The following is a 14,825-nucleotide window of genomic DNA, read 5'->3' as shown; positions in this document are numbered from 1 at the left end:
GTCCAACTCAGTGCCGAGGGTTACCGCTCCAGTGAAAAGCTCACCTCCAATGTTGCTGGAGTCCCGGCAGTGATCTCCTTCACCTGTGCCAAGGAAGAAATATAAATCTTCCAAAGAGGAACCGACCAAGGGAAGAGCTCCACCTTGCAAGTCTGGTAAGAGGGGCAAGAGGGAGTGGTGTAGCTTGCATATGAAATCTAAGCTCTCCTCCTCCAAATCAGTGCCTAAGCCGGCACAGTTGGCTTCGGTGCTGGAGAGGGCACCGTTCAGTGCGGTGCCAGAAGTAACACCATCAACTTCAGCAGCACTGCAGTGGCAGACACACTCTCAGTGCCGACTGCCCTGGAAGTGTTCACAGCAGCAAGGAATTTGCTCTGCTTCTGTGTGTCGCTGGCCATGCAGGAGTCAGATCCCTGGGCCCCGTTGCCCCATCTGGCACCAACACAGCCGTGCCACTTGTGTTACCATGCCAGCTGCCTGCTTCCTGGACAGGCAGCCCATCGGTATCATCTGAGGGGAAGCCAGCAATGATGGCAGTGCTGTGCCCATCCCCAGGTTCTTGGGACCAGCCTCCAACACCCACTGGACCAGCCCCTCCATGGTCAGAGGGAAGGGAAGCTTCACTGCGGGACTCAGAGATGGGATCTTGTATCTCACAATGCTGAAGCATATCCTGCAGATCCCTGCTCTCTCCTCCCTCTCCACCCACCAGCGCAACCCCACCGTGGACACTACTATGGAAATGCGGCCAGGAGGTCACTGGGGACTAGCCCTGTATCGGTGGCTATGTTGAAACCCCTGGGTTTCCTTCCCAACTTCTAGATCCTCCCCTCGTCATGCCTACTCAGTGCCCTCATCTCGGTGGGGGAAGTCCTTGCACCGAGCTGCCCCATCCCATGTCCAGTACTGGGCTCAGAAGAGGCGTTGAAAGCAGAGGAACAGCCTGTGGAAGAAATTCAACCATGTCCAATCTTGGATTCCTCCTCCTCCTCCTCTCCAGACAAGGCAGTTTCCTTAGAGGCAACATCACCCCTTGTGATGATTTTAAAGCTTAACAGGAATTGTGAGGGAGGGTGGCTACAGGTCGAGGAGGTCAATCCTCATCTCATCTGATTGACGTTTGATCAATGGCAGGTCCCTCCAGAATGGGACTGAGGCAATATTGGCGTCTGTAACGGTGCTATAGTAGACCCCATCTTCATTGCCTCCCACCTCAAAGATAGCAGAGCAGAAGCACTCTGTGCCCTCCCAAGGCTTTGAATATCTTTACTCCCATCCATCTCCAGGGTCCTTAGTTGTTACAGCAGCTAATGAGAGAGAGCAATGGGGCATCAGGCTGTCACCCCAAAAATCAAAGGACTCAAAGAGATGGGACTTGTTTGGCAGGAACATTTCTTCAGCTAGAGGATTGAAGCTTTGAATTGCCAACCAGCAGGCTCTGCTGGGGCCTTATGACAAACGCCTGTCAGGGGTGGTCTAGATAATACTTAGCCCTGCCTTGAGGGCAGGGGACGGGACTAGATGACTCACGAAGTCCCTTCCAGTCCTACAATTCTATGATTTAAATTTATGGGGCTCCATGGAGAAGTTCTCAGAACTGCTTCCTGGGAATGCCACGCAGAAGATCTCTTCCCTGGTGAACGAGGGCAGACTAGTGTTGAGAACATGGCTGCCGCATCCATTGTTGCCATGCAGAGATCCTCAGGGTTATAGTCTTCTGGTCTCCCCTATGAAGTCCAGAATACTATTCAGGACTTGCCGTTTGAGGGTCCTTCTCTGTTCTCAGACCAAGTGGACAACAAGATTCATGGGCTTGTACACGCCTGCCTGGTCAGAAAGTGCTATTGACCTCAACAGATCCACTGTTTTCCCACTCCACCTCCTTGTCAGGACCTGTCAAAACAGAAGTGCAGGGGTGAGAAGTGCAAGCCTCCCCCTCCTGTTGCTTCGGCTCCAGCTCTGGACCCTTCAAGACACCTGGCCAGTCAAGGCTGCCGGGCCAGTCTCCATCTCTCCAGACCCTATTTCCCCCACATTTGCAAACCATCTGTTTCACTTCCTCAGTGCTTGCTCCCAAATTACTTCAACCAATGGGTTGTGAGCATTGTGGAAGTGGGATATACCCTTTAGTTTGTTTCTGCCTCTCCCTCCCCGCCAATATTCCTCTGCAGGGATCACGCCAATGAGGAGCTCCTTCTCCAGGAGGTACACTCTCTCCTTCGGTCAGAGGCCAGAGAAGAGGTTCTACACTGTCCAAGAGGGAAGGGGTTTTATTCCTGTTATTTCCTAATGGGGGGCTGTCTCAGTCCAGTTTTAAACCTGCGTCAATTCAACAAATTCTTTAAAAAGATAACGTTTCTCATGGTCACCCTAGCTTCTGTTATTCCCACCCTGGATCTGGGGACTGGTGGGCCAACCTGGACTTAAAAGATGTCTACTTCCATGTGGCAGTCAACCAGGTTCATAGGAAGTACCTCAGATATGTGGTAAATCAAAATCATCAGCAGTTCGCTGTACTACCATTTGGCCTGTCAGCAACTCCCAGGGCTTTTACCAAAGTTATGGCAGTAGAAGTTGGCTTCCTGAGAAGATCGAGAATCCAAGTTTACCCCTACCTAGGTGACTGGCTTGTGATCCAGACTGCAGGTATTGTTGTGTATTCCTGATCCAGTCAACATTCAGTGCTCTGAGACTGCTAGTCAATGCAGAGAATTTCTCCTTTTCCCCATCCAGAGGATAGAGTGTATAAGGACTGTACTGGACTTGTCTCAAGTCAGAGCTTTTCTTCCAGACCTGAGGGTTCAGACAATCCATAAGAATGGCCATACTGGGTCAGACCGATGGTCCATCTACCCCAGGGTCCTGTCTTTCAGCAGTGGCCAGTGCCAGATGCTTCAGAGGGAATGAACAGAACAGGGCAAGTATCGAGTGATCCATCCCCTGTCGTCCACTCTCCGCTTCTGACAGTCAGAGGCTAGGGACACAGAGCATGGAGTTGCGTCCCGAGCATATTGACTAATGGATCTATCCTCCATGAACTTACCTAATTCTTTTCTGAACCCTTTTATAGTTTTGGCAATTCGATCAATTGTTACAGAGATGAAAGCTCACCTGGTCACAACAGCATGAAGCTGAGATTCCTTGGGGCATGTGGCCTCTAGCCCTTTTGATTCAGTAGGTCAGACTGCACTCAGAGTTCTACAGGCTAGGCTGGCACTGGGGCACGCAACTCTCCTACTCTTCTGGCCAAGGTAACGGCAACCAAAAATGGCACTTTCATTCATGGATACAGCAGCGAGCAAGTAGCCAAAGGCTTAAATGGGGGACCCATAAATCTTGACAACACAAAGTTCAGATCTCACGGCAGGAACAGGCCTTGGAGTTTCCCATGGATAAGTGTCAGTTGTTCAGTTGTTAGGGCTCTCTCAGGATCCTCCACTGATGTGGGTTGGTGTCAGCCAGTCCTTCAACAATCCATTCCTCCCACCCCAGACAGTTCCCTGACACAAGATCTCATGTCTCCGGCTCTGCCCCAGAGCAGCTTTTTACCCCTTCTGCCTCCTAGGCCAGGGAGTCACTGCCACACGCATCATTCACAAAAATATTACAGAAAATTCCACTCTGTCACAGCTTTGGAGTCTACTTGCTTTCCCTCAGCCGGACAGGTATGGCACACAGCAGCAGCATCACTCATGGCAAATATCAGGGCATGTGCCTGCTGTTCTTGTGCTTTCTCTGTAAATCATAAGCCACCCGGAATCACTCAGACCTACGGATCCAGCAAGGCTGCTGCCTGAGTTTCCAAAATCAAACTTCTCTAGCAGTCATCTGTGCTATGGGTCCTGCTGCTGCGCTGAGAGGACTCTGCATCCTTCATGCTGCAGCTTTCGCAGCTCTGCTCCCTGGCTTTCCACTGCTCCCACTCCCTCACCACTGCTGCTGTGCGAGTCTTTCCTTTACCCCTGAGAGAGGGATTTCCCACGGCTGACACCCTGCGGTGTGAGCACATAAGCACAGAGCACCAAGCTTTAAGCAGCGTCTAGAGAACTCCCTGACCAGGAAGTTCCTTCCTACATTTCTTAAGCTCCCCACTGCATCACATCCTGGTCCTGTCTGGTGACCCTCGGGACCAGGAACTGTATAACCTCTTCACAACTGGCTGTGAGGTTTGCCCTGCAGTGCCGTGGGGCTCATAGTTCCCTAGAGAAGGGACTGTTGTGATCGTCTAGTCTGACCTCCTGTAGAACACAGGCCAGAGACCTGCCCCAGAATAATTCCTAGAGCAGAGCTTTTAGGAAGACATCCAGTCTTGATTTAAAAGTTGCTGATGAGGGAGAATCCACCACGGCCTTAGTAAATTGTTCCTGTGGTTAATTACTGTCTTTGCACCCTATTTCCAATCTGAATTTGTCTAGCTTTAACTTCCAGCCACTGGATTGTGTTAGCCCTGTCTCTGCTAGACCCAAGAGCCTGCTGTTAAATATTTGTTCCCCATGTAGGTGCTTAGAGGCTGTGATCAAGTCACCCCTTCCCCTTGAGCTCCTGGAGTCTGTCACTGTGAGGCAGGTGTCTAACCCTTTAATTGTTCTCACAGCTCTTCTCGGTGGGAAGGAGGTTTCGCTGAGGTGCGGGGGGCTCGTTTATTGGCTGCGAGGTTTGCCCTGCTGCCCAGCATTCGGACTCATTGTCTGAAGTGCCCAGCCTGGCCTCGTTTTGGGAGCTAACCCCATGTGGCAGGGTGTTCCCCAGGCTCAGGCTGACGAGTCAGCAGCGAGGGAAGCCCGCCCCATAGTAACGCTCTGCTCTCTGTGCCCAGAACGCGGTGGAGGAGGCCATGGAAATGTACCAGGAGCTGCACATGTGGCAGGAGTGCATTGTGGTGGCAGAGGCCAAGGTACCGTGTATATTGCGCTTTGCCCTCCCTTGCCGGTGGACTGGGCCCCGCTGGGGTGCTCCATCTGCGCTGGGGGATAACGTCTGAGCCTGGGTTCTGTCACAGAGAGCCTGCATCTGCCTGGGAGACTCCCAGCTGGACTCGGATGAGCCAGTTCAGTGCCAGGTGGCTGAGTGGGGAGGTGCCTGGGGGCTCTGCAGTAAAGAAGGGGGGAGGGCATGTTATCACTCCACGTGTGTGCAGAGCTGCAGAAGGGAATGGAGGGACAGGGCGGGGGGTGAATGAGGGGCTTGGCTGTGATGCCAGGGACAGGGGGCGAGGAAGGAGGCTTCCTGCCGCTGACAGCTGGGGGAGGAGGCTGTTATCAGGCAGGGTGGGAAGGTACACGGGTCTGCAGCGGGCCTGGGTGCTGTAGACTTGGCAGGTGAGGAGGCTTGGGAGGAAAGGCAGCGCATCCTGCTGGGCCGTGCAGCTGGGGACTGGAACTGAGATGGGCTCATGGGGGGACACAAGGCTGGGGGAGGGAGGCATGTGGAGCTGAGCAGAGGGGAGCTCAGGGGGTGCTGTGGTGGGGAGGGAAAGGTAGTTCAGGGGACACTGTGGGGCAGAGGAGAGGGGAGCTCAGGGAGCACTGTGGGGTGGGGCAGAGCAGAGGAGAGGGGAGTTCAGGGGGCGCTGTGGAGGGGAGGGAAAGGTAGTTCAGGGGACACTGTGGGGCCGAGCAGAGGAGAGGGAGTTCAGGAGCACTGTGGGGTGGGGCAGAGCAGAGGAGAGGGAGTTCAGGGGCGCTGTGGGGTGGAGCGGAGGGGAGCTCGGGGGGCTGTGGGGCAGGGCCGAGCAGAGAGGAGGGGAGCTCGGGGGGCGCTATGGGTCAGAGGGGAGCTCAGGGGCGCTGTGGGGCGGAGCAGAGGGGAATGGGGGGGGCTCTGGCCGGCGGCTGTGCCTGGCACTGGAAGAAGCCTGCAGGAGGGGTGGGGCCGGGCAGGGGGAGCTCAGGGGGCGCTGTGGGGCGGAGCGGAGGGGAGCTCGGGGGGCTGTGGGGCAGGGCAGAGCAGAGAGGAGGGGAGCTCAGGGGGCGCTATGGGTCAGAGGGAAGGGGAGCTCAGGGGGCGCTGTGGGGCGGAGCAGAGGGGAATGTGGGGGCTCTGGCCGGCGTCTGTGCCTGGCACCGGGAGAAGCCTGCAGGAGGGGAGCTGGCCGGGGCTGACAGATGCTGCCCCCTGCCTCCACCAGGGGCACCCGGCGGTGGAGAAGCTGCGCCGGGGCTATTACCAGTGGCTGCTGGACACGCAGCAGGAGGAGAAGGCTGGGGAGGTGCAGGAGAGCCAGGGGGAGCACCTGGCCGCCGTGGGCCTGTACCTGAGGGCCGGACTGCCGGCCCGAGCCGCTCGGCTGGCCATGGCTAGGGACCCGCTCCTGGCCAATGGAGATGTCATCAACCGAGTCACCACCGCGCTGATCAAAGGGGAGCTGTACGAGCAGGTGAGAGCCTCCCCCTCCCCCAGGGTCAGAGCTTCCACCCTCCCCCAGCCCCCAGGTCGGCGCCTTGCCCCTCCCCCAGCCCCCAGGTCGGCACCTCGCTCCTCCCCGACCCCTCCCCCAGCCCCCAGGTCGGCGCCTGGCCCCTCCCCGACCCCTCCCCCAGCCCCCAGGTCGGCGCCTCGCCCCTCCCCGACCCCTCCCCCAGCCCCCAGGTCGGCGCCTCGCCTCCCCAGCCCCCAGGTCGGCGCCTCGCCCTCCCCAGCCCCCAGGTCGGCGCCTCGCCTCCCCAGCCCCAGGTCGGCGCCTCGCCTCCCCAGCCCCCAGGTCGGCGCCTCGCCGCCTCCCCATCCCCTCTCCCAGCCCCCAGGTCGGCGCCCCGCCTCCCCAGCCTCCAGGTCAGCTCCTGCCCACCCCCAACCCCTCCTCCAGTCCCCCAGGTCGGTGCCTCGCCCCTCCCCTCCCCCAGCCCCCAGGTCAGCACCTCGCTCCTCCCCGACCCCTCCCCCAGCCCCCAGGTCGGCACCTCGCCCTCCCCAGCCCCAGGTCAGCATCTCGCCCTCCCCAACCCATCCCCATCCCCAGGTCGGCGCCCGCCTCCCCAGCCTCCAGGTCAGCCCCCGCCCACCCCAACCCCTCCTCCAGTCCCCAGGTCGGTGCCTCGCCTCCCCTCCCCAGGTCAGCGCCTCCTCAACCTGTCCCCAGCTCCCCAGGGTCAGCGCCGCCCCTCCCCAGCCCCCAGTCAGCGCCGCCTCCCCAGCCCCCAGTCAGCGCCCCTTCCCCAAACCCACTCCCCAGGGTCAGAGCCTCCCCCTCACTCTCACCGAGTAACAGCCTTACCCCCACCCTCCCCTCAGCCCCCACCCCAGGGAGTTGGAGCCTCAATTGCACAGAGCTGTGGTGCCAGCTCCCTGCGCCCTAGAGACAGAGGGCCTGGGGCAGGAGCCCTCATCCCCGTCCCTGGAGTTGCTGGGAACGTCCAAGCAGCTCTTCATGGTACCTGCTGGCATCTCCACAGGAAACAAACAGGCAGCGGCTTGGCAGCTGCAGGACCAGCCCCAGGCTCGGTGGCATGCAGGGTAACGGCTCCAGGACCCCATGGTCTGGGGGCTCTGGACAGGGAGTGGCCCTGGGGCTGCAGGGTGCATGGCTTGTGGGGTGGGCATGGGGGCTCTGTACCTGGCGAGGTGTATGGCTGGGGCAGCGGTCGGGGCCTGGGAGCTCTGGTCCTGGCCCCCAGCCTGGTGTGACATGTGGCAGGGGGGCCAGCGGCTCTGCAGCCTGTCTGACAGCCTGTGTGTGTGCGCTAGGCTGGAGACCTGTTTGAGACGATCAGGAACCCCCAGAAGGCTCTGGAGTGTTACCGCAAGGGCTGCGCCTTCCTGAAAGGTACCATGGTCCCCGTCCCCCTTCCTTGGTGTGAGCACCCCCAACACCTCTTGCAGGGATGCCCTGTTCTGTTGCCACACAAGTGGCTGCCCCGGAGCCCAGAGGACCTGGCTGCGTGTCATCGCTGCCCGTCTTCCTGTCAACAGCTCTAGTTCTGAGCTGGAGCTCCATGAGTTGAGGAACAGGATTGCCTGGTGAGACTGCCTGCAAAGTGGGCACTGGACTCGATGCCCCAGGCCATCCCTTCCAGTCCTGAGTTCCCGTCTCCTGTAGCCACTCATGGCCTCAGTGCAGGTTCCTCCTGGGCTTATCAGCCAGCAGGAGGCCAGACGCTACTGGAATCAGCCCCACGCCTCCCAGGGCCTGTCTTCAGTGCTGTCAGGTCAGCATCCTCTCCCAGCTGGTGGCTGGTGTGACACGTTCCTCTCCCCTTGCAGCGGTGGAGCTGGCTCGCGTGGCGTTCCCTGCGGAGGTGCTGAAGCTGGAGGAGGCCTGGGGAGATCACCTGGTGCAGCAGAAGCAGCTGGATGCTGCCATTAACCATTACATTGAAGCCAGGTAAGGCCAGGCTGGAGCATTCCCACGGCAGCTGCACAGCTCTGAAAGCAAAGCACTTGGGTGAGTCTCCTTACACTAGTGAGCTAGCTGGACCCTCCAGGGTCTGCTGGAGCCCCACGGGCCTGACCCATGGGACCCTGCTATCCCAGCCCTGGGCATGGGCGCCGACTTATATGGGCTCCTGGGGCTTTAGCCCCAGGAATATTTACAGTCAGGGGCTCTGCTCCACCAATAGTTGGAGCTAGGTTTCGCCCCTTTTAAATCCCAGCCGCGGCCGGGAGTCAGAGGGCTCTGCGCTGCCCGCAGCCGCGGGGAGCCCAGAGCCTTTTAAATCCCAGCCGCGGCAGGGAATCAGAGGGCTCTGGGCTGCCTGCAAGAGCGGGGAGCCCAGAGCCTTTTAAATCCCAGCCGCGGCTGGGAGTCAGAGGTTCTGGGCTGCCTGCAAGCGCGGGGAGCCCAGAGCCCTTTAAATCTCAGCCGCGGCCGGGAATCAGAGGGCTCTGGGCTGCCTGCAAGCGCGGGGAGCCCAGCGCCCTTTAAATCTCAGCCGCGGCTGGGAATCAGAGGGCTCTGCACTGCCCCAGGGGCAGGGAGCCCCGAACCCTTTGAATCCCAGCCGGGGAGGTGGCTGGGATTTAAAGGGCTCAGGGCTCCCGCAGCTGCCAGCAGCCCAGAGCCCTTTGAATCCCAGCCCCTGGCCGCTGAGTGCCCCCTCCCCAGACCCTTGCCCCAACTGCCCCCCAGGACCCCCACCCCGTATCTAAGCACCACTGGTCCTTGTCCCCCGATTACCCCCCCTGCCCCTAACTGCCCCTTGGGACCCCAGCCCCTATCTAAGCCTCCCTTCTCCTTGTCCCCAACAGCCCCCTCCTGAGACCCCACTCAACTTCCCCAGGACCGCACCCCTACCTGTCCCCTGATAAACCTCTTAGACTCCCATGCCTATCGAATTGCTGCCTGTCCCCTGACTGCCCCTTCGAGCCTCTGCCCCATCCAACTCCCCCTGCTCCTTGTCCCTTGACTGCCCCCCGGAACTCCCTACCCCTTCTCCAACCCCCAAACCGCTTACGCTGGTCTGAGTGGCACAGTATCTGGCTCTGTGCAGCTCCAGATAGTTGCTGCCATGCTCCCCCATGGAGCCCACAGCCCTCTCCCACCCCCAGCACCTGCCTTCCAGATTTGAACACCTCAAAATTCAGGTGTGCTCAAGCTCGGTTTGGGCAGCTTTTACTTCATTTCTCCCAAATCAGTTTCCCCTGCAAGGTGCCAACTAAAGGTGTTGGAGAACAGAGAGATCGGGTGGCCTCCTAATGCCTAGAAAAGAGACAAAGGCCGGAGGAGGGAGTGTCAGTGCCTGTGCGGACTTCTGGGAAGTGCACGGTGTGGAAGGGGATGCTGTGATGCTTTGGAACAACTCCATACAAAGCCAGTCAGGACTCTGGGGGAGCCTCCTCTCTCGGAGCAGACTGTCTCCAGGGCAAGAAGCTTACACCTTCCTGGGTCTGACCTCGGAGCATTCAGCCCTTCCACATCATGCGCTTTCCACAGCGAGTCTGCCCAGGCGGGTCCTGGGGCAACCAGAGGTCCCTGCACCCCAGCTCTGCAGTCAGATGTGACTCTCAGCCAGACAGTAAAACAGAAGGTTTATTAGATGACGGGAACACAGTTTAAACAGAGCTTGTAGGTACAGAAAACAGAACCCCTCTGTCAGGTCCATCTTGGGGGGTGGGGAGCCCAGAACCAAGTTCTGGGTCTCTCCCCATTTCCCCAGCCAGCTCCAAACTGACACTCCCTCCTCTGGCCTCTGTGTCTCTTCCGGACAAGGAGGCCACCTGATCTCTTTGTCCCCAACACCTTCAGTTGGCATCTTGCAGGGGAAACTGAGGCACCCACACAGTATTCAGAAAAAATATTAAGGACGTTCCCACTTCATCACAACGGGTGCAACAAAATATAATACTGTATATTGAAGTAGGCAAGTGCTGCTTCTGACTTTCCACTTTTAATTGACCTTTGTAATCTTGTGGCACTGATGCATTGTAGCTTCATTTTATATCGGCTTACAGGGCGGGAGCCAGGGCCGGCTCCAGACCCCAGCGCGCCAAGCAGGCGCGTGGGGCGGCATTGTCCTGGCAGGGCGGCATTTGGCTCCGGCGGACCTTCCGCAGGCATGCCTGCGGGAGGTCCACAGGAGCCCTGGGAGGAGCGGACCTGCCGCAGGCATGACTGCGGCGGGTGCGCTGGTCCCGCGGCTCGGACGGAGCTCCCGCAGTCATGCCTGCGGATGCCCCACCGGAGCCGCGGGACCACGGGACCGTCCGCAGGCACTTTTGCCCCGGCCACGGGACTGGGGAAGGGCGGCGCAAGCGGCGCGGCGCACCGCCCTGCTTGGAGCAGCGGAATTTCTAGATCCACCCCTGGCGGGAGCGGGGGGGCACCACCATTTTGGGCCCCACCAAAAATTATACAAACCTGCCGCCTATGGCCCTGGGCTCCCTCCTTCACACCCGCCCAGAGCCCTCTGCTATCCCAGCCCTGGGCTCCCTCCCTCCTTCCCTCACACCCACCCAGCTCTGCCGGTGCCCAGAGCCCTCTGCTCTCCCAGCCCTGGGCTCCCTCCTTCCCTCCCTCACACCCACCCAGCTCTGCTGGTGCCCAGAGCCCTCTGCACTCCCAGCCTTGGGCTCCCTCCTTCCCTCCCTCACACCCACCCAGCTCTGCCGGTGCCCAGAGCCCTCTGCTCTCCCAGCCCTGGGCTCCCTCCGTCCCTCCCTCACCCCCACCCAGCTCTGCTGGTGCCCAGAGCCCTCTGCACTCCCAGCCCTGGGCTCCCTCCGTCCCTCCCTCACACCCACCCAGCTCTGCCGGTGCCCAGAGCCCTCTGCTCTCCCAGCCCTGGGCTCCCTCCTTCCCTCCCTCACACCCACCCAGCTCTGCTGGTGCCCAGAGCCCTATGCACGCCCAGCCCTGGGCTCCCTCCTTCCCTCACACCCACCCAGCTCTGCCGGTGCCCAGAGCCCTCTGCTCTCCCAGCCCTGGGCTCCTTCCTCCTCACACCCACCCAGCTCTGCCGGTGCCCAGAGCCCTCTGCTCTCCCAGCCCTGGGCTCCTCCCTCCTCACACCCACCCAGCTCTGCCGGTGCCCAGAGCCCTCTGCTCTCCCAGCCCTGCGCTCCCTCCCTCCCGCACACCCACCCAGCTCTGCCGGTGCCCAGAGCCCTCTGCTCTCCCAGCCCTGGGCTCCCTCCTTCCCTCACACCCACCCAGCTCTGCCGGTGCCCAGAGCCCTCTGCTCTCCCAGCCCTGGGCTCCCTCCTTCCCTCACACCCACCCAGCTCTGCCGGTGCCCAGAGCCCTCTGCTCTCCCAGCCCTGGGCTCCCTCCCTCCTTCCCTCACACCCACCCAGCTCTGCCGGTGCCCAGAGCCCTCTGCTCTCCCAGCCCTGGGCTCCTCCTCCTTCCTCACACCCACCCAGCTCTGCCGGTGTCCAGAGCCCTCTGCTCTCCCAGCCCTGCGCTCCCTCCCTCCCTCACACCCACCCAGCTCTGCCGGTGCCCAGAGCCCTCTGCTCTCCCAGCCCTGGGCTCCCTCCCTCCCTCACACCCACCCAGCTCTGCCGGTGCCCAGAGCCCTCTGCTCTCCCAGCCCTGGGCTCCCAGCCACCCTCACACCCACCCAGCTCTGCCGGTGCCCAGAGCCCTCTGCTCTCCCAGCCCTGGGCTCCCTCCTTCCCTCACACCCACCCAGCTCTGCCGGTGCCCAGAGCCCTCTGCTCTCCCAGCCTTGGGCTCCCTCCTTCCCTCACACCCACCCAGCTCTGCCAGTGCCCAGAGCCCTCTGCTCTCCCAGCCTTGGGCACCCTCCCTCCTTCCCTCACACCCACCCAGCTCTGCCGGTGCCCAGAGCCCTCTGCTCTCCCAGCCCTGGGCTCCCTCCTTCCCTCACACCCACCCAGCTCTGCCGGTGTCCAGAGCCCTCTGCTCTCCCAGCCCTGGGCTCCCTCCCTCCTTCCCTCACACCCACCCAGCTCTGCCGGTGTCCAGAGCCCTCTGCTCTCCCAGCCCGGGGCTGCCTCCCTCCCTCACACCCACCCAGCTCTGCCGGTGCCCAGAGCCCTCTGCTCTCCCAGCCCTGGGCTCCCTCCGTCCCTCACACCCACCCAGCTCTGCCGGTGCCCAGAGCCCTCTGCTCTCCCAGCCCTGGGCTCCCTCCCTCCTTCCCTCACACCCACCCAGCTCTGCCGGTGCCCAGAGCCCTCTGCTCTCCCAGCCTTGGGCTCCCTCCCTCCTTCCCTCACACCCACCCAGCTCTGCCGGTGCCCAGAGCCCTCTGCTCTCCCAGCCCTGGGCTCCCTCCCTCCCTCACACCCACCCAGCTCTGCCGGTGCCCAGAGCCCTCTGCTCTCCCAGCCTTGGGCTCCCTCCTTCCCTCACACCCACCCAGCTCTGCCGGTGCCCAGAGCCCTCTGCTCTCCCAGCCTTGGGCTCCCTCCTTCCCTCACACCCACCCAGCTCTGCCGGTGCCCAGAGCCCTCTGCTCTCCCAGCCTGGGACGCTGATTGTACCCTCTTGTGCCAGTGTATAGTGGTTTTATGATGGGGAAAGTGGAGTCTAGGCTTGGAGCCTAAACAGTCCTTCCCTCGTGATCTGCGGGAGGTGCCCAGAGCCTGTGCTAGGCCGTTTCTCTAAGGTGCTGGTGGACTTTCTCTACTCCACGTGCCAGGCCTGATGACACCATCCCCTCCTTGCCAGCTGTTCTCCCTGACCCTCCTTGCTCCCCAGTTCCCTGTCCCCTGTGCAGACGCGCATGCAGGTGACCCGAGCAGGGAGGCTGCTTCGTTGTCTCCTCACACAGTTCCCAGTCTCACTGCCTGTCTCTCGAGTGAGCAGAGCTCCGCCGGATCTGGTCTCCTAGGCCTGCTAAGGATCTCTGCCCCTTCCGGCGCTAGGTGCTCCATCAAGGCCATTGAGGCAGCCCTGGGGGCCCGGCAGTGGAAGAAGGCCATTTACATCCTGGATTCCCAAGAGAAAAGGATAGCAGTCAAGTACTACCCGAGGATTGCCCAGCACTACGCCGCCTTGCAGGAATTCCAGGTGAGACGCCAGCTCCCAGCATCTCCCAGCCCCACGATGGTCAGAGACGGCTCACCTGCTGTCCTCTTCCCCACAGATCGCAGAGGAGCTGTTCATCAAAGGAGATCGGCCCAAGGATGCGATTGACATGTACACGCAGGCAGGGCTCTGGGAGCAGGCACACAAGGTAGGGATAGAAACTGAGAGCGGCTGAGTCTCTCGGACCCTGCTCCCCACCTTCCAAAGCAGTAAATGTCTGGGCTCAGCAGCCTGCAGACAGTGCTCTGTTTCCAAAGGGTTGCTGCAGGCAGGAGCTGTGAGCTGCCAGCCACAGAACGGGGTAGCCCACTGCTCCCTGTGCCCTGTCTGTGTCTCCCTCCACTTCCGGCTCTGGCCTGAATTACAGCACTTCTCAAAAGGACTGGGCAACCACCGGGCTCAGCCCTGCTCTCGCTGAGCTGCATGACCAAGTGCCCACAGTCTGCTGTGGATGCAGCATCTGCACCCCGGGGGGAAAGGGGTTGGTGTCTGTCCCCAGACCATCCAAAATGGAGACCAGCGAGATTGGCCGTGGGCAGCTTGTGCAGAGTGCTCAGTGGGTGCCTGGAATCAGTGCCTAGGTTTCTGAGCTGAGCCCACCACACACCCAGCTGGTATTCCCAGGGGAATGGCTGGGTTTATATGCCGTGGCCTGCCTGGCTAGCTCAGCAGGGAGCCGGGGCAGATCTGTGAGGAGGTTGGGGGACTCTCCCCAAATTCTCACTATCCCCTTTACGCTGAGGTTGCTGGGTAGGGGGCTGGAACCTGTTTCGTGTCTCCCTGCAGCTGGCGACCAAGTGCATGAGGCAGGAAGATGTGTCCGTGCTCTACATCACCCAGGCTCAAGAGATGGAGAAGCAGGGCAAATACAAAGAAGCAGAGCGGTGAGTGTCTGCCTGGACACCATGGGTGGGGGCTAGGCCTCGGTAGCGGCCCGTGGGACGTAGAGCAGGACAGGGCTGAGTCTCTCCAGAGTCCAGTCCCTAGCCAGGCCTGCCAGGAATGTGCCCTAGGAGTCTTGCTGTGAGGTTGGTTTTATGATGGGAGGACAAAGGCGCTTTCCTGGGACTGGAGGGTGGGGAATAGAAACCCCCTGCAGGTCACATGTCACCGCTCAGCCACGTGGCCCTTGAGCCATCTCACATGCCTCTGTAGCCCCAGGCAACCCTGCCAGGCTACCCTGCCAGGCTGCCCTGGCCTAACTTCTCCCCAGCCATGTGAGGCTGGTGGCTGAGCCAGCAGCTCCCATTACAAACTTCAGGCTGGGTGTTCCCCAGTGTGCCACCTGTAACCATTCCCTGCCCGGCTCTGAGCCCCACTGCTGCCACTCCCCGTTTCTGGGGAGGCCCTAGGAAGCCATGCAGCACGTCTCCCCACTGATCCCTGTGCAGGG

General features: G+C 60.8%; 1 protein-coding gene across 2 annotated transcripts in view; it reads left to right on the top strand.

Annotated features, from left to right (window-relative positions):
- The window catches only part of IFT172 (intraflagellar transport 172), a 119,045-nt gene that overhangs the window by 65,053 nt on the left and 39,167 nt on the right, over positions 1–14,825 (top strand). For both annotated transcript variants that reach the window (XM_039531272.1, XM_039531271.1), the window contains exons 21-27: positions 4,817–4,894; positions 6,128–6,376; positions 7,684–7,762; positions 8,200–8,320; positions 13,270–13,414; positions 13,491–13,580; positions 14,219–14,316. In XM_039531272.1, coding sequence (XP_039387206.1) covers positions 4,817–4,894; positions 6,128–6,376; positions 7,684–7,762; positions 8,200–8,320; positions 13,270–13,414; positions 13,491–13,580; positions 14,219–14,316 — 860 coding nt within the window. The remainder of the gene's footprint in view (positions 1–4,816; positions 4,895–6,127; positions 6,377–7,683; positions 7,763–8,199; positions 8,321–13,269; positions 13,415–13,490; positions 13,581–14,218; positions 14,317–14,825) is intronic.

Source organism: Mauremys reevesii, linkage group 3, assembly GCF_016161935.1.
Source record: "Mauremys reevesii isolate NIE-2019 linkage group 3, ASM1616193v1, whole genome shotgun sequence".
In the NCBI taxonomy this organism is placed as follows: Eukaryota; Metazoa; Chordata; order Testudines; family Geoemydidae; genus Mauremys; species Mauremys reevesii.
The sequence above is the reverse complement of the archived record's forward strand: the minus strand, read 5'-3'. Positions and strand labels throughout refer to the sequence as shown.